The sequence below is a fragment of the Tetrao urogallus genome, assembly GCF_951394365.1.
Source record: "Tetrao urogallus genome assembly, chromosome: 6".
Taxonomy (NCBI): domain Eukaryota; kingdom Metazoa; phylum Chordata; class Aves; order Galliformes; family Phasianidae; genus Tetrao; species Tetrao urogallus.
Window position 1 is genome coordinate 16679613 of NC_136819.1, and position 19579 is coordinate 16699191.

At 41.0% G+C, this 19579-nt stretch overlaps 1 protein-coding gene across 3 annotated transcripts in view; it reads left to right on the plus strand.

Annotated features, from left to right (window-relative positions):
* The window catches only part of LRP5 (LDL receptor related protein 5), a gene marked incomplete at both ends in the record, with an annotated part of 167511 nt that extends 159736 nt beyond the window's left edge, over positions 1-7775 (plus strand). For 2 of the 3 annotated variants that reach the window (XM_079537674.1, XM_079537675.1), the window contains 6 exons: positions 1336-1572; positions 2267-2377; positions 3998-4234; positions 5835-5974; positions 6770-6867; positions 7514-7775. In XM_079537674.1, coding sequence (XP_079393800.1) covers positions 1336-1572; positions 2267-2377; positions 3998-4234; positions 5835-5974; positions 6770-6867; positions 7514-7775 — 1085 coding nt within the window. Of the gene's footprint in view, positions 1-1335; positions 1573-2266; positions 2378-3997; positions 4244-5834; positions 5975-6769; positions 6868-7513 lie in introns of all 3 variants that reach the window. The other variant, XM_079537676.1, reaches the window with a different exon arrangement.
* Between the last annotated feature and the right edge of the window lie 11804 nt (positions 7776-19579).

Consider the following 19579-nt stretch of genomic DNA (forward strand, 5'->3'; position numbering starts at 1 on the left):
TGTGGCAGTTCGTACTGTAAATGAATGCATATAACAATGTTGGTAACCAATGATGATGATCTCTGTTGAAACTGTATGTATGATTCCTGCAGTACTCCAGCTTTTCAAATAATGTGATAACATGAAAAGCTGTGCTGTGTCATTAGTGACAGACAGTTCAAAACCTCAGTTGCAGTTCTTAATTAAGGTAGCTGTTGTCTTTCCCCATGTAGGCATTCCCTTTACAGTGCCCTCTCACAGCCCCAGGAATTTTGATAATTGTTACCTTACTATTGCAGAGGGCATTTAAAATGGGGGGAAAAAAATACTTCTTTTTTGAGAGGTATCCTGTGTTAAATTATTTGGCTCTTTCGGTCCTCTGGACTTTTTTTATGTATTCAATTTGTTGTGGATTTCATTTTTCTGGCTGAGCTCTGACCTCCCATGGGACAGTCCTTTCCATTATAAACTGTTTTCTTTCCCATGACCACAACACACTGTGTGGTTTCAGAGTAGTGGAGGTTACATCTGCAGGAGGAAAAATAAAACAATCTCCTTATATTTCTTGCTGTACTTCTGTTGAAAAACCTGGCCAATGAGAGATTCTTAGTTCCACTGCTTTGTTGTCTTCCCCCATGAATCTTAAAATTAAGGGGCCTTTCTTTCAGTCTCTGCTTCTTGTTTTCATTCTGATCCTTCACTAAGATTGCAACAGCTTTGTAGTCTGTCTTGTCTGCAGTAGTAGTAGCTCATAGCAAGTATTTCAGAATAGGTTGGTAGCTGTTTTGGTTGGGGAAAGTTTTGCTCATATATTCTCGTGAACACACTTGACAAGTTTTTAAATGCAAACTCGTGCCTGCCAAGTGCAACCATAATGCAACATTAAATGTGGCTGTAGATGCAGAAATAGTAATCTGTCTGCTGGATTATCTACACAGTACGCTCCTATACAAATTAATTCCAGAATTATCTTGATGCATCCGTCTGGCATCCTTACCATATCTACAGCTGCCAGGTCACTGGTTGGGTTTGTAAACCTCAGAATTGCTACACCCTGTAATCATAACTCAGAAACTTAGAAATCATAGGAATGTCAAAACTTAAACATATGGATTTTTACTTTGCGTATTTGTTTTTCAAGTTTCTGATTTTACTTGAGTCTCATTCTTGAACGTTTCTCCTTACTGCAGGAGGACAACAGCACTTCAAAAACAGTTTGCATTTTTATAGAAGAACTTCAGTCCAGGCATAAGCATCTCTTTCTCCATGTGCAGAATATTTTCATCACATTTTCACTCCGTTAAAGGGCTAAAATTGAATGAATGCGCACATGTGTTTTGTTTTCTCTTTCTCCAGAACCTCCAACTTGCTCCCCAGACCAGTTTACCTGTGCAACTGGAGAGATTGACTGTATCCCAATGGCATGGCGGTGTGATGGGTTCCCTGAGTGTGATGACCAGAGCGATGAGGATAGTTGTCCAATATGCTCTGCATCTCAGTTCCAGTGTGAGAAAGGACAATGTATTGATGCGCACCTGAGGTGTAATGGAGAAATTGACTGCCAAGATAAATCTGATGAAGTGGATTGTGATAGTAAGATTCATTTTCCTTTTCTCTTGGCTCTGACATAAGCAGCTATTTGAGATTCTGTTTTGATGCATGTTCATGACTTTTAGTTTCAAATGGGGAATGGCCTTAGCTTGCAAGTCTGGCAGAACTGTCCACTTGATTCTGCTTTTTTCTCCAAAGTGAACCTTCCAGGTCTGCTGATTACGGGCCTTAATAAGACAGTCTCTTTTCTGATAATTTAATACAGTTTGAATTCACATAGAATTTGAAATCAGTTAAGAAGTTCATTTTACTGAAACAGAGGCTTGTGGATGTAGATAAGAAATATGACAGAGCTGTGTTTGACAGAATGGTATAAGGTAATATGGACAATATAAGATTTGATTGTATCTTCAGTTACCACGTTTTAACATGTCAATTACACTTATTTAGTAACTACGAAAGATCCTTGCTGATTTGTTCAGTTTTGCCCCAACTGGGCAAAAATGTGGTGTGTTGGAATTTTATATCAGTCTCACTAAGTAGGACTTGTAACAGTGCAAAGGAAGAATGAGAAAAGTGCTGACTTTTACCTACTTCAGCAAAACAGATCTTCTGATGCCTGTTTATATTATAAAGATGCACTGTGGCTTGACACTACTGACATCTTTTGGTTTTCTTAAGATTGTTGAACACTCCCATGCAAGTCATACTTAATCTTTTCTTTCTTTCTGTGCAGCAATTTGTCTGCTCAATCAGTTCCGATGTGCCAGTGGCCAGTGCATCCTTCTGAAGCAACAGTGTGACTCCTTTCCAGATTGCATTGATGGCTCAGATGAGCTCATGTGCGGTGAGATGTCTTTGCTTGAGATCAAGTGCTCTGTTTTCAGCTCTAACACCTTACAACTAAATGCAAAGCCCCAGTCTCTCCACAGTAAGATTCTTTCAGGGAAGCCTGATGAATCTTGGCCCTGTACTAACTAGGTCAAATTAGTTTCTTTCTTCCATCCTCTGGGTGGGTACTGCAAGGAAAAGTGAATTTCATGAGCAAGAGTGCTGAAAATAGCCAGGGTGGCAAAAAGAGAAAAGGCTAAAAGAATCGGAATTAGAGAATCTGTTTATCTCTCCTTTTGGAAATCTCAGATCACACGTGCTTCTTCTGATCCTCCCACATATCCCGTTTAACTCACAGCCCTCACTCAGTTCCCCCAAGTTCCTTGGATACTGTGAAGCCACTTTTTCTTTCATTTTTATTTTTGTTATTTTCTTTGTGCACTTGGCAAACTTTTGTGGTGCCAAGTTAATGCAACTGTTTCCTGTTTGCACTTTGGGTCTTGTCCTGCAATTAGGTCTTAACTGATTTAAATGGGTCCTTATGTACAAAAGACTGCCTCTTCTGGAGTTTCTTTGTGGAACAGAGCATTCTGTGGTTTCTTGCTTGACTGAGGGAAAGTCAAGTAAGAAATAAAAATGATTGCTACTTTCAGGATGAAGATTTTGCATTCAAAAGAAACAAGGTTTAACCAAAATGAGAATTTTGTGGTTTAAACTAGCTAATTTGAGAATATGTTTTAGTTCTGGTTTTGCCTTTTTTCTGGTATCATATCTGAGTTAATCTGCCTATTTAAAGGTTAAGTCCTTGGCTGACCTATAAGTTGTTATGCGCTCGTAAGAAAGACAGAAATGAATTCTTGATGTTGAGCTGCTAAGAGTTCACTGGTAGTTCTTTACATCTCCTTTATCTTCCTTCTCAACTTTCAGTTCTGCATTCCCTTCAACTGAGGGGCAAGAATTTAGAATGTAGTCAATGGGAGATATGATCTGTATCAAATCTCATCTCAAGTACTGCAGTAGTTTTTATTATTTAACACTGGGCTTTATGGGGGAAAAAAATAAGAAGTAGGAAGTGTTTGAGATGTTCTGGTTTTTATTCCAATCTGTAAAGTTCTTAATGGTCGCTTAGAACACTTTTCCATCCTAAAATGTCACTCTTTCAAGAGCTTTTAGCTGGGAAGACATCCACTGCTCCATCCAAAGGCTGGATGTTGTGTTGAGGGACATGGTTTAGTGGGAGCTATTGGGAATAGGTGAACGGTTGGACTGGATGATCTTTTAGGTCTTTTCCAACCTTGGTGATTCTATGATTCTATGCTATAGCTTGCCCACCAGTCAAATCTTAAAAACAAAATTCTCCTGGCCATTGTTATATCAAGACAATAAGCAATCCTCTTACACGGTGAATTGCTAGACAGAAAGAAGCTGTTACTGCTTTATTTGCATGCGAGGAAAGAGAGCGCGTGAAGTCTTATAATCCGAACCAATGTAGTTAGACATGTCTGAGTAAAATGCAGTGACTTGCAAAGGCGCGATGTAAATGAGTGGGCTGACTGATGTACTATGCAAGCTCCAGGACAGCATCATGTATATTGCCGTATTTAATGACGTCCTCCTTTTTCCTCCCCTTTTCCAGAAAAATCAAAGCCATCCTCGGATGAACCTCAGCCCCACAGCAGTGCCATCGGTCCCGTCATTGGAATAATACTTTCCCTTTTTGTCATGGGAGGAATGTACTTTGTTTGCCAGCGAGTGGTGTGTCAGCGCTACGCCGGGCCCAACAGCCCCTTTCCACATGAGTATGTCAGTGGCACGCCTCACGTCCCTCTTAATTTTATTGCTCCTGGAAGTTCTCAGCATGGCACTTTTACTGGTAAGGATGGTAAGAACCCTAGTAAGTACCATTACGTTGTCTGGATTTGAGGTTTTGCAGGTTATTAAGAGCTGACTGTTGCCTGAAGTGTAACGAAAACATCCCCTTTGGTTTAGTCCATCTCTGAGACAGATTTCCTGTTTGCTTTTGAACAACATATTTGTCCTCTCTCTGTCTCAGTTCTTCATCTCTATAGCAGCAGAATTTCTCTACCTTGCCAAATAATCAAAACATCCACCCAGAGAACTATATGCAGATAATAAGTTGAGGCTGAGGTAGAGGTCTTTAAATATATGTAAAATCTTGGGATATTCGCATCAGGGCTAACAGCTAAGAGACCTCACATAGACATCAAAGTAAACACTTATGTGATATATTTCAAATTTACAACTGTAGGATATACTTTTCATAGAGGAGATAGTTCATTTCTAACTACAAAGCCCTGAGAAGAGAGAATATTTCTTTGTATTGTTTGGGAATATGGAATGTAAATGGTGACCTGTAAACCTACCCACTTGGAATCTTGCTTTTCCTGTCAAAATTTTGAGGATGAAATCATTGCAGGTGAAATCGTTGCAGTGGTTTTTTAAGCTGGTCTTCATACTAAAGCTTTTATAATTAAAGGGACTATTAGAGGCTTTCATTTGTACCAGTGTAGGTGCTAAACTAAGCTGTCAGTCTGATTCCTGTTCATCGTTACTTTTTTTTCTAATCCAGCTGCCACAGATTTTCACAGCTTTGTATTGCTATGACAACTTATAGCAGCTGGCAGTCTTACCATTGATGTTAATTCTAATGAGAAGACATAGGTTGAAGCAAGGTGCTTCAAAAAAATGAGTGGTCATGAACAGTGGGCACAAATAGAATCATCCTGTTTTTCTTAAATATTTCCCCATTTTCCTGATATTTCCCAATATTTCCTACATTTTTCTCAGAAAAATTTCTGAAAGCTTCTGAACTAAACTCTTCCATTGGCACTGAATATTTTGACAGAAGGAATCTGAGAATACATAGTCTGATTTAAGTGCATCTTTGAGTTGAATCAGACAACATTGTTTTCCCCTTTTCCTGTCACCCAGGTTTCCTTCCTTTTTTCACTTTAAAAAATGGGTGTGGGTTTTTCTTTTTTTCAATAAGAGTAATTGTTTTTGCTCTTGTTCATGTACTTGCAATTGAATTTCATTGGACGGAAATGAAAACTTTGGATGTCTCTGGCTTGTTTCTCTTGGGCAGCATATAGTGCTTATTTTTACAAATGCCTGAATTTGTTTAGTTGAAAAATTTCTCCGTTAACAATTTGGGTGGAAAATTTGGATCAGCTGATCTGGAGATTCCTTTCTCAGCAGACTGAGAGCACGCCTTGTGAGGAGCTGCAGAGTCACAATAGGTGGTCTAAGGGTGAAGTGTTTGCTTTACATAATATAAAATTGAAAATATGTTGTTCTTTGTAATCCTGAAGTTTTTATGTAAAAGATCATTCCAAAAGCAACAACCAGTAGAGTTACGTGGATTTGCCAAGCTCTGGATTTGTTTTCTGGTTTGCATTAGTAGATGAAATTGTGGTTTACCTAACCTTGGATTCCTCTCTGTCTCACTGCAGGCATCTCTTGTGGAAAGTCTATGATTAGCTCCATGAGCCTAATGGGAGGGAGCAGTGGTGCCCCCTTATATGACAGAAACCATGTTACTGGAGCCTCTTCTAGTAGCTCATCCAGCACTAAAGCCACTTTCTACCCACAGGTATGTCTTGAAAATATGCCTGTGAGTCAGATATTGGAATTCAGCAGAGCTCCTCGCTTAATGTGTCTCATGCTTTACCAGAATCTCTGTAACAGTTTCATGCTAGTGCCCAGTTATTGCATCGGTGCCATAGTAAAGGGATTCTGTGATTCTATGAATAGAAAAAGTGTAGGTGGATTTATTTAAAAAAAAAAAGTATTAGTTAAATAAATCTTGAAAGACAAAAGTGGCCCAGGAGCTGATCTGCTTGTACCATTATGTTGTGATATTTCTGTTGGCCAAACTCTTCCATTGGAGTACTGGCCTAAACTAACCTCTTACTTGGAATTCTCCCTCTACCCTTCCAGTTCAATTCTATGTGAGCCAGGACCTGCAGGGACAATATCAGCCTTCAGAAAGAGTGCCATGCTTTCTTAGAGATTTCTATACAGAAGCTGCTGTGGGGGCTTTGCTATATTAAAGTTACTGCTGACCCAAATGTCACTTCTTCCTGGTAGCTTTGTGTTTACCCAGCTTTGCATTACCTACAAAAAGAAGCAATCTGAGCAATCTAAGTGTCTTGGCTTTGCACCTGCTGCCCCGTATTTGTTTAATACATTCAAACCCAAAATAAAGTCTCATGATTAGCTTATATGATCTTTTTTTTAAAAAAAAAAAAGCATCAATCCCCTCAAGCAGCAATGAGAGGAATAGAAAATAAGGTCAAGTGACTCGCTGAAGGAGTAAATAATATTTTCAAAATAAGTGGAGTTGTGCAATTAACTCAAACTGAAGTACTGATTTTAATCTTCCTAGATCTTGAACCCCCCTCCATCCCCAGCTACTGATCGCTCCCTGTACAACGCAGAGATGTTTTATTCTTCAAACATTCCTTCAACCACAAGATCTTACAGGTACAGCTCAGATAAAGAGGTTTGATGCATATTCCATTGGTCCGTCCTTTACTTTTGCATCTTAAACAGAACATTCTTGTTTAGACCTTCGCCTTGATTTAAAAAAAAAAAAAAAAAAAGCCACAGAACTTTCCCTCTCTTAATAAATGACCATTCAAGTTGAGTTTATGCTATTTGTGACCCATAAACATTAGCTTTATTTCTTATTTTGATGCAACAAGGGTTTAGCACCTTTCAATACAATGTTGCCAATAAAGAATGCTGTGTATTTATATTTATATTGCTTTGTAATGGTCACTTAGCACCCTGTGAGGAGAGTTTGCTCTTGTCTGCTCTTTGATGGATTGACCTATTTGTTAGTTATTAGGCTCTGAACTAAGTGGTCTTGCTGATCTTCTCTGCCTGCCCAAATCTATGAATGCACCACCAGGTTAGAGGCTGACAAAATGGCTGCAGGTAGCTGTGCCATTCAGTTTTAACCCAGTTCGAGTACTTCTCATTTGGTTCCTATGAAAACCTGAGTTATGGCTAACATAGAATGAATAAACAGCTGTCTTGACTGTGGACGTAGGCATTCTTTTCCAATGTCTTTCTTTCCCTTTTTCAAAAATCACAACTAATGCATGTGCTTTCTTTTTCCTGGCAGGCCTTACCTTATACGAGGGACAGCTCCACCCACAACCCCATGCAGCACAGATGTTTGTGACAGTGACTATACTACTAGTCGATGGAAAGCCAACAAATACTATATAGATTTAAATTCAGACTCAGACCCTTACCCCCCTCCACCCACGCCTCGCAGCCAGTACATGTCGGCAGAAGAAAGTTGCCCTCCATCTCCTGCCACAGAACGAAGCTACTTTCACCTCTACCCACCTCCACCCTCTCCTTGTACAGACTCCTCATGACCTCTACAGAAGGAACTTTTCCTGTAAATATTTTTAAATATGAACAGATTTTAAATATATATTTTATGATTTAAAGATAAAAAAAGGGGTGGGAATTAAAAAGAAAAAAAAAAAAAGAAATGTGAATAAAAATGTGCGGGAGGGACGGGGCTGTGAAAATTGTACAAAGGAAGAATATTTATAAAATTGATTTTTTTAACTTAATTTCCCTTCTTTTGTGCCATATTTGCCTTTTTGAAATCATGGAACTGACTTACTCTCCAGAGGATTTGGGGAGGCAACGTTGAGCCTTTTTGCATTTCAAACCACCTTTTTACACGCAAAGTGTATGCAATTCTTTTTACTAATGTGAGAAAAGAAAGTGAAGTGGCTTGTGGAAGGAGGAGGCTGAAGACCAATATTCACAGAGGAGAAAAACATGCTTAAATAGTTTGTCTGTGTCTCATCCCTTGTACACCACTGGCAGAAAACATGCAAAGAGTACCACTGTCATATGTTCCTGTTTGCTAGTGAGCTGAGTGCTTCCCAGCAGAATCTGTGTCCTGAGACCTGGATTTTGAACCTCAGTCTCCGTGTGCTCAGCACTGAACTGGAAAGACATTTTAACCAAATCTTTCAGCTTAGATGGTCCCACAGGCATTGTGTCCTGACTCAAGCAAGTACCATGCTGCATACTGATTCTGGAACTGATAGGAGCTAGAAACATAGAAACAAACCTCAAATGCTTGGTTGAGCTCCAATCAGTTCCCACTTTGAGTGTAAGACAGTAGAAGTTGTAATGGCCTGACAGTGAGAGCAAGGGGCTCTTAACAAGAGAAATACCTGTGAGAAATGGTTGACAAACTGCAGCTCTGCTCAGGTTCACCGTTTTAATTTGAATGAAACCAGGTCCTAGCATCTGCTTCTTTGTGAGGCTTTGGTGACTTGGCTGAGAAGGAGCTGCAACAGCTGCTTCTCAAAATACTGTGGTACTTCACCTTTTACCCTGAAGTCCAGTAATTCCTCCGTTCTGGGTCTTTGCCTGCATTGAATTCATCAGCGAATTGCTTCATTTCCAATGTTCATTTCCCAAAGTGGGATGATTCAGTGGACTGCGTTCTTTTTAAGTGAGGAAAGTTGTTTGTTTGTAGGACGTGGTATCTGCCGAGCTTGAAACCAAAACATCTGCCATTCGAGCAGGTTAGTCATGTCATCAAAATTTGCCACCAAATCAGTCCAGATTTAGAAACATAAAAAGCACAGGGAGGAAGGAGAAAAGGCAAATACATCTGATTGTGTTAAAATAAAAGAAAGAAACTGCAACAAACTGCTGTATCCTCAGGACACCGTAATCAATGAAGTGCTCATGCTTCTAGCTCCTGGCAAACCCTTTTGTGAAAAGGAGGCTGGGATAAGTGCCTTTCACAATACAGAAGATAAATTTTTGCTTTGATTCATCTCCTGTTGTAACAAAGGGATTTGGGTATTGAATGGCAATTTTCACCTCTGATGATGATTTGTGTGCCTACCTGGGATATCTGAGGGAAAATCTGAATATGCAGACCTGCACCTGTTTCTGCAGCTGCTGAATAACGTGGTGGCTCTTTGACAGCCTTAATATTGTTGGCAACAACAAAACGTTTTTCCTTTTTGAACTTAAATTATGTTTGGGTCATTGTCTTTTGAACAAAAGAAGCCTAGGATTCCGGGGCAAAGGTCCTTGTTGTAGTGGAGGGCCTGGGACCACAAAGTTCCAATCCAGTTTCTGTTTACAGATTTGTTAGTCCAGGTCTGTTTTTCCTGCCTGTGTTGTTCAAGGATAAATATTGGTGCTGTCATTGTTGTATTACTGAAACTCTTCAAGTAGATTTCAGTATCTTTGTGGCTAAATTTTTGTTTCTGAGTTTCACATCTGGCACAAAGATGATGCCCACCATTCCCAGTGGAGAAAAACAGAGAACTGGGGAATCCAGCACTGGAGTTTCAGAATGGATTCTTTTCCCCCATCCCTTGCCAAAGTTAGCAGTTCTGTAGTATCCAAGCAGGCTAGATGCACAGATATTTCTGTATCACATAATCCTATAAACGTTCTACATTACAGCACTTCGTCGAATTTCACATCAGACGTTGTTTTGTGCATAACTATTGGCCATTAGTAATGAATGTATTCATTGTTTCATGTTATAGTTCTAGCTTAGAGCCATACCATACTAATATTCCTGTATTCCTGTGATGGCACTGAATGCAAGATTGCTTTTTTTTTTCCCTTTCCTTAAACCACTGATGGTTTTAAAGAACCACCACTGTAGTAATCCCAACCACTTTGTCTTATTCTCCTACTAGAAAGTTTGGAATTGAGTCCAAGAAAATCAGCAGTCTTGCTGAGACTAAGACTGACTTAAGGACCAAAGGAGTTTGACCCTTAAGTACTCAGAAGGAAGCAAGCACTTGCTGAATGGAATGAATTAAGTGTGTGCGCTCTTGTGTTTCAATTGGATGTTCAGAACCTCTTGCTGCTGATGTTTGCTGAGAAATTACTTCATCTAAGGCGCTTCAGGTTTTGTGATCAGAATGCAGGTTTCACACTGCTCCATGGAATTGACTTGACAAGCCTCTTCTAAAGAGAACTTGTAAGCAAATATAGCATCTAAAGATTTAAATACTGAAATATTACTTTTTGTTGCTGTAGTCTACCTAACCTAAGAAGATTACTGCACTCCTATTGGCAGAAAAGACCATATATTTGAGCGAGATGAGCTACTTTTCTCCAGAAATATCCCCCAGTATGTTTTTAGTGTTTTTTATCCTGTGAACCTTCAGGCTAAAACTTAAGAAACAGATGCTTGCTTCTTCTAGATCACGATGAGGGAAAGTGTTGCGTGGAATTATTGAAAGCATATGGCAAGTTGTAGCAGTGCAGGGCTGAGCGGGAAATAAGTAGGGAAAAATTGTGTTTTGCTGAGGTTTAGGTGTGGTTCTATCAGTGCAGAAGGGTGCTGTGAGAAAGGCTGGGGTATCCTGATGTATATCCTAGGAGTTCTGCCCCAAGAACCTGCAGGGGAATGCAAGTGATTGGACTTTCCATGTGAGCATCTTAGTACTTGAATCAGTTTACTAAAATATTTTCAAAACCCATTATGACTGTGTATTAGCACTTTAAAGCAGCTTGGGTTGGAATACAGAGCTGTGTCTGGATAGCAGTGATGGGCAAATGAACTGGTTGATTCTGTGTTACATCCAAGGGCAAATTTCGTAGCAGAGAGCAGCAGCTTTGCCTTCTGATGCAATCACAAAGGCAGCTACGAGAGTCATCTTTTCTCTGTAGAATTTATTCTGTCTGTGGCACAAATGCAGTAACGATGTGAAGCTATAAGGTAAAAATGGGCAGACTTAAAAATTATGATCTTCATTGGCAAAGTATTCTTTGATTTCAAGCAAAGAGTTCGTGTGAATTCTAGCTGGGCTTCAGCTAGAATGGCTGTAATGAATTTGTTTATTATTGGTGGGTTCCCATCGTTTCACTGCTTTGATTTAACTGCCTGGATAGATCGCTAAAAAGCACTCAAGCTAAGATCAAATCAAATCTACAGTGTACAATAAATGAAGTTTTCTTTTAGGATAATGACATTACAAAATGTCCGAAGAATTAGATGGTGTTAGTATTAACATGTTCTAAAGAGGAAGGGTGAAATAAGTTGAAATTTTTTTTTTAATTTTTCAATACTGAGTTTGATTTGTAGCAGTAAAGCTTGATCTCTCTGGTTGTAGATCTAAGATGTATCATGTTCTCCCCATTTTTAGGGAGGCAACTGGTACCTCTTGGATCCTGGGGCCTTTGAAACTATGGAGTGTCTGTGCACAGCAGCGATCAGTAAGGGCTGGCCATGCTGTGCTGAGCTACCAGTGAGCTGGGCGTTCACCCACTGCCTGTAGGGTCTGATCCTTTTGCTGCAGAGAGCTCTGGGGCTGCCCTGCATCAGAGCCTATGGGGCACATTGTAGTACGTTATGAGTGAGGTCGAGCAGACTTGACAAAAGTTGTGTGCCCCGTGTGCTCTGAGCATTATCAGAAGCAGATCTTTTCTGATGTCAGTCATTTTGTTGGGGCATGTGTTGAATCAGTCCCAATGAGTAGCTGTGCTTATAATTGTACAACAAGTGATACCCATTAATGTCAGGAAATGAAAACAGAAGGCAGGCATGTTCCCAGTAATTAATAACACGCAGGAGTGCTTGGCATGGAGCCCTGAATTAGAAATAATGTATTTGTTGCTACGGTGCTGAGGGACGTTTTGCAAACTTCCATGTTAGGACTGAGCCTTGGACAAGCCATAATCCAACATGACAGACATTTACAGAACAGTTATTCAGTTGTTTCTATTTAATGATGGGTGCACTATAAATGATGAGTGCAGTCCTCATCACAAGTTTCACAGTGCCTGCTGTTCTGTTACTGTTCCCTTGCGTACTGCAACGCTTTCATCATTAAATGTGAAATCCCCTTTCTTTGACTATCAGGAGTTCAGCTGAACAGCTTAAGGTATTTCCCATGTGTTAAAAGTAACATTAATATACATAGGTATTTTCGTTGCTGTCACGTGTTCTAGCTCTCCTTGCTGAGAACAATTACTGAAGATTTTGTGAAGGGCATTTTTCCTCTATTTTGTGTATTTTGCTGTTGGCCAACTATGTTGTGGGTCTGCTCATGTGAGATCGTGTTCCTGAGTGGGGGGAGGAGAAACAGATTTAAATCAGTGTTAAGCCTGCTGGTAAGAATGATGGAAACCAAGCTTCTGCGTCCTGCAACCAAGTTCCTCAGATGCTGTGTCCTGCCACTGCTGGTGATGCTCCCAGCTGCCCATGGCAGTGAGGCACCTCAACCAGGCTGTCCCCAGCACAACCTGCAGCCCACCTGGAGGGAAACAGGAGCCTCTTCTTCAGCCAGCACAGAATCCTGCTGGATAGAAGATGACAGAAACAATTCCTAAACAGGACACTTGACATCAACAAAATACATGCAGAGAACATGCCTTGAAAGAGGAGAAAAGCAAGTCTCATAGCTACAGAGATGGACCAATTCACCAGCATTTATGTCTATGTTAAGCATGTGCCCCTGCTGATGTACCCTCCTCTGAGCGATGCTCCCAAGGGGAGCTGAATCTGATAAAGGCAGCCATGTCCCACTTTGATTTGTACAGAGATCCTGCAACGCATAGACAGGAACAGAAGTATTTCAATTGCAACCACAAATGCAACAATCATAAATGGAATTAATTGGCCTGCAGAGATCAAAACTAAAGCTATTGAAAAGTGCTGTGCTGTTGGATGTGAAATTTGGAGGGCATCATCAACGAAACTCTAACCCAGACCGCTTTCTTGCTCATCTTAATTGTATTGTAATTGTGCTGCTATTTGTAAATGTACATGAATATACAAAGATTACCAAGATTTTTTATGATAAACACACAATCTTTTTTATATTTATATTAAAACGTATATTCTGCAACCAGCCTAATAATTACAGCTTTATATATGTATCATTTTGTAGGATTTGTTATTACAAAGGACAACCAAACCCAGTACTGAAGTGCCTTCTGTGTTCTAAACAGATCAAACATTGACTGGGGAAAAAATTAAAGCCTTAAAAATCACAGAAACCCCAAGTTTCCTATGTTAAGTGTACTCTAATGATTCTAAGTAAACACTGTGTTCAGTTCTCCTCAGCTCAAATACATCCACAAGTAGTGGAACTGAAACTGACAACTGAGGGGTATTTAGAGCATGCGTATCTTGAGTTTGTAATATATTGGGATTGCATATGCAAATGCATAACTTCAGGTGGACGTTCATTTCCATATTCATTTCAGCAGCAATTTTGACATGTTAAAGACATGTCATTAAAGAAGTGCCAACAGGTGATACTTGAGTGTTTGGGGATGAAATTGGCATTATTTTCAGATTGTCATTACAGTATTTTTTTATGAAAGCCATTTGTCATACTTCAGAAGGCCTTTAGCAATTATTTTCCAAATGTGGCCTTTAGGATACAAATGAACCTGGTTGGAACTGTCGTAAGAAAGATTTCTTTGAGGCTTTCATCACTTCAGACCATTATAAGTTAACCATTTCCTGGTCACAAAGCTGCATCAATTCTTTATGTTAACAAACCTGAAGTGGTTGAAATTACCGCTGTTTTGTATAAAGATTTGTAAAGATAACAGACTCTGCCTTTGTACAATAGATTCTGTGGATTTTGTTTTATAATAAATATATTTAAAAGATTTGATTAGGAGTCCTTGTGAGCGGTGATGTTTCAGCAACAGAGGCAACCAGCCCATAGCACAGTTGTATCAGGTCCTGTTTGCTGAGAACAGTGCTGCTGTCTCCTCATTTTTACTTTAAAATATAGCAGCAAGAGCAAGAAGGTGAAGAGGCTAATTTGAAAACTGTACATCTTTAGAACTGTGACTGTTAACAAGCTATTGAGCTTACCGCAACTTTGTCAGCATCATTACCCTGTCAAAGTATTGCAGTTCATTTCAATAACAGCTGTGGTTTTGCTATACTGGGTCAGGTCGGTGTTTCTTTTTTTTTTTCTTTTTTTTTTTCCTTTTTTCTATATAGTATGTGTTAAATCACCTCCTTAGGAGACAAAACTAAATTTGTGACTAAAGACTCCATTTTTTAAAGCAGGCATAGTTGAGAACTAGCCCTGTTGAGTCTAGTTTGGTCTTATGTTCTTGCAATCGATATAAGTAACATCAGGTGTGTGAAGTCAAAGTAACCTTTATCCTATCCTGACTGTAAAGTCAAAATAATCTTGAAAGTCTGTCTGGTAAGCTTTCATAGGATCATAGAATGGCCTGGGTTGAAAAGGACCACAAGGACCATCTAGTTTCAACCCCCCTGCTATGTGCAGGGTCGCTAACCACCAGACCAGGCTGCCCAGAGCCACATCCAGCCTGGCCTTGAATGCCTTCAGCGATGGGGCATCCACAGCCTCCTTGGGCAACCTGTTCCAGTGCATCACCACCCTCTGACAAGGTAAAGCTGAGTTCTCAACACTAAATATCTGTTCTTTTGAAGGCCTCAGATTGAAGATTTCTGAGAATAAGCAGTTCCATTAGTTTGTAATGGGGATAGGGGAGAACTGACTGTGGAGCAAAGATGAGGAAGAAGATGGACCAAAAATGACAAGGAAGAACTCCTGGTGTCTATGAGAGGTTCCCTGAAGACATGGTGGATAAGTCAAGAGGCTGGAGAGGGCAAGCCAACCATTTGCAAATAATATCCTCCTGAGATCAAAGTCTGTCATTACAGCAGAATTGTTCTGCTAATGCAAATGTGACTTCTGTTTCAAAGACGCATCCTTTCACAAAGTAATAGTTGTTCTAGCTGCAAATGGCGCTTACGTAAAGCTGTATGTCTCTAGGTATCAGCAATATCAGGAGCTGCAAAGAAAATTGAAAGGAGAATCTGGAGTTGGATTTTAAAAATCTCTAGCATCATTGTGTATGAAACCTATGTTTGGAGATAGAAAAGTTATATAGAAACCAGATTGTTTTTGCTTTTGCTTCAGTCCTGTAAAAAGTGACATTTTCATTTTGGCACAAGTGTCCAGAGTGAAACTGGTCACCAAGGAGGGTGTTTACTGGTGGGATTTTAGGCCGGTGAGTTGACTTGAGTGTGTGGGCATACTAACACGAGAGGGTAGGAAGAACACACGTGCACATACAGCAGCTGGCTCTTCAGTCCTAAGCTAAGACAGCTAAGACCATCTTGTCCAACCATCAAGTTTAATGCAAACGCTGCTAGTGCATGTAGCTTTTCTCAGAGTGAGATATTTATTATAAAGATATACCATGGAAACAATTACATGACAACAAACTTCTTGCTGCTATTGCTGAGTTCCTTAACTCCAGAAAATCTAACACAGCAAAACCTTTTTTTTCTTTCTTTTTTTCTTTTTTTTTTTTTCCGGGAGCAACATCCTTGCTAGGCAACATTGTCAGTGTAGCTATAGCAGCAATTTATTTGGTGCATGACCCAGTGACAACACAGGGGAATTTTGTCCAACGTCACGGAGAATGTGAGAAGTTGACAACTTTCCCAACAGTGGCTCATCAGCGGGTGAGAATAATCTCTGAAGGCTCCAGCTTGTGTCACTTTGACAAGTCTGCTTTCCCCTTGTTTCAGTATACTTTAGTATGCTCACAATTAATTTTTTTTACATTTTGCTTAGCACTGCTCATATTTGAATTGTTTGCATTTTGCTTAGTGTGTTTATGCTTAAATCATTTCCATTTTATTTAGAAATTGTGTCACTAAAGTTCACTACTACAATAGAGTCACTGTAAGTTGGCATTCCATTCGTTGTCACTTTGTTGTCCAGTATCCAAAGAACCCCGTTGTCCTGTGACATTTTTGGCATAGTCGGTGGGATACTGGGCACAAAATGACTGACAGTCAATGGAATGCCTTGGAGGAAGAGATGCCTAGAGAGGGTTGGGAGGGATTGGCCTGTATTTAGGACAGGATCTGATCAAACTGCTCTGGCCCAGCTAATGTTGGGGAGCAATTTGTGGGCAGCTGTCAATGCCAGAAAAAGAAATGAGACAAAGGAAAGAAATCAAAACTTCTGTGTTGCTGCTGAAGGGCACCTGAAAACCAGAGAGATTATTTAAATAGAATAATTGGACAATTGGAATCTGATTTGCAGATTTAAGGTGACAATGTCGGGAGATAAGATTGAAAGTTATGTTACTGAAAGTCATCATAAGAGGACTGAACAACTCTAATCCTCCATTTTAGTGGAGATGAGGTTGATCTGGGAGACTGGGATGTGAATGGTTGGTTGTCCAGTGGCAATGAGGAGGAATCGAATGGCCCTTTTGGAAAGGCAAATGTCCGTCCTACAGCACAGATTAGTGGCCAACTTGTCTTGGTAATGTAACAGGAAATGAGAGACAAGGACTTTTACTTCCACAGAAATAATGAACATCACTCGACAATTTAAGAAGCCATTGGATGTTTCTGTCATTAAGTGGTTGTCTGACACTTGAGACAAGGGAGCAAGCACTCTCACCATCACTGATTCAGAAGTAGGAACTGTGTTCTGAGTATTTAGGCAGGCATTCAGACCGTGATTTATAGAGGATTTATAGCCACAGGGAGAACTTTGCCCCACTGAGTTACTAATGTATTATAATGCTTCTGATGGTGAATTCTCACTTGTTCCCTCTTCTACTTGTTCTCCTTCTTCTACTACAGTTGTAGAATTCAGGATCCTAGTACCTTCTACTGCCTGTATTTCTATATTTGGTCTATGAACTATGCTATATCTAATATCTCACTGTACTTTCACTATGAAAACTACTGTTCCATTAATCATTTATACTTCCTGCCTTGGACTAGAAGAATGCAAGCTGACAAATGCACCATACCGGATGAAAACTACCATTCTATCATATTACAATCACAATTGTCTTCTCGGTAATATTCTTATTTCCATGGGATGGAGACAATTTTGCAAGGCATCTCAGACCTTTCTGCTCTCTTAACATCATGCAAACATAGGCAGTCCTTAGTCTGGATTACTCACTTGAACAGTCTTATTGATCCCAGGCTCTATTTTCTATATGGCAGCATCACATGTAAAAGCTTACCTTGCCAAAGTGGGAGGCAAATGCTCAATGGTTATGCAAATCCAGAGAAACAGCTTTCTTTATATCGCTTGTTTGCAGAGACCTGCATGGTGCCAGCACATGGATATGAGGAGGATTTAGCATTGGCAGTAAGAGGAGACACAGTAAAGGGAATCCTCAACATGTTTTTCTTTCCCTCTGTCCTTGTTATCAACCATAGGATAAATGCAAGCACTTCGAGTTACTTCTGTTTGCAGACTGTGATGTTTGACAGCAACTAGGAATAGTTCCTCTCATACGGACTGTTTGTTTTGCTTGTCTAACAGGAAACAGGCAAGCGCCTGACTTCTAACAGAAAGGTATTAGTTTACCCAGCAATTATGTGTCTCCTAACTACTGCTTGGTATTTAAAGAGATTATTTGGTGTTGAGGAAAACAGGTATGTACATATGCGCACGCTTATTTCCCCGTCCCTTGCTTCAGTACTGCCCCAACTTTGAGGTTTGCTCCATGCCACAGATGGGCCTCCTGTCCTTTGTTTCAGATATGCTTCAGATACGGGGTGGATGAGGCCTCAGATGTGTGGGTACGATGCTGTGGATCCAAAGCTGCTGCAGAACCTAGAAGAGCTGAAGGAAAGCCAGACTCAGAGCCAGGAGCTGACAAATAGCCTGTCCAGGTAATACCTGCTCTAAACTGTGCTGTTCTTCAATTATTTGCATATGGCCGGAGTGTATTTCAATGAGAATGAGATCAAATTTCTGGAGATGCTTTTGCACCTCCAATCCAGAGGGCAGGGATTTGTGTCTACACGGGGTGGCATTTTTTCTTTCAAGCAGCGGAGTAACTTGGGACTTCCTCCTTCCATAGCTGATCCAAACATGCCACCTACTGCTTGTTGGAAGGCAGACATGCTGTAGCCAGTAAAACTGGTGCAAACCTTAACCGAACTAGATGCAATGCGCCTTTGCACTGCAAAGCCAGCTGGAGAACCTGGCCGTCACAGGTTCGTCTGCTCTCCACCATCATAGAAGAATCATCCTACAGCACAGTGCTTCAGACCTGCAAATGTCAGTGAGCAGCAAGGCCAAAGCCTGGACAGGAGGAGGAAGCAGTCGTAGAGTAGGGTGGGGATCAGTAGGGGCAGGAAAAACTGGTGGTAAAACAATACTGGGATTGCAGGGAACGCTCATTGGCTATTTCACAGCCATAGCACAGGGGGTCTCTGAGAGGAAGCCATGTCTCTGTAACTTAAGGAATGAGGATAACTTAAGGACAGTTGAGGTTGGCAGGGCCCTGTGGGTCCATGTGGCACAAGCCCTGCTCCAGGAGGACAGCCAGCGCATGGCGCCCAGCATTTTCCTTGTTGGACCTCATGCCATCGCTGATCAATCAGACCCCTTATCTTTCTATCTAGACCCCCCCTAGGCCTCTCCTAGTGTTGTGCATGCCACTGACAGCACTGCAGCAGGGGGAAAGATCTGCTTCTGCTCCCCTGTCGCCTCTCCTTGCAGGCTTCGGCCCTGGCGTGCTGCTGAGGGAGGGCGGCCATGTCGGGCCTGTGGGCTGGGATGCCAGGTGCCCTAGGACCGTCTCTCTTGTAGGGGGCCCGGCCGGCTTTGGTGATGCAACTGGGGTGCCCTTCTGTGGCAAAGATAGAGAATTGCAACTCTCTTTCAGGCTCCTTTGTGCAAACACTTCACCACGTGGGTTTGCCCTGGGCAGGAGAGCCACAGGCTGAGCTCCCTGGAAGGGCTGAGAGGTGGCAGATGCCCGCAGAGAGGGGAGGAAAGAAGGAGTTAAAGCACAGAGGGAGGGACGAGGCTACAGCTAGCAGATGTCTGGGGCTGAAAAGTAGGTCACCTATTTCTGCCAGGGGGGGTGGGATTTGAAAATCGACATCGATGTGCAAACAAAGCTGAGTAGCGCATCAAGGAATAGAACTGGAGGCTGCAGCCTGGCAGAGATCCTCTGAGGACACCGGGCTGCTCTAACACATTGGGAACAGCTATTAATTAAGATTATCTTTTCAAAAATTACTGTGTCTGTATGCACACATATAACTGTTGTTGATGCCTTCGCCCTGGAGTCCATAGGCTGTCACTCCTGAGGCTGTAGTCCTTGCTGTGCATGGCTCTCTCTTTCCTAATGTAGAAAGGGTTAAGTACTACTGTCCAAGCAG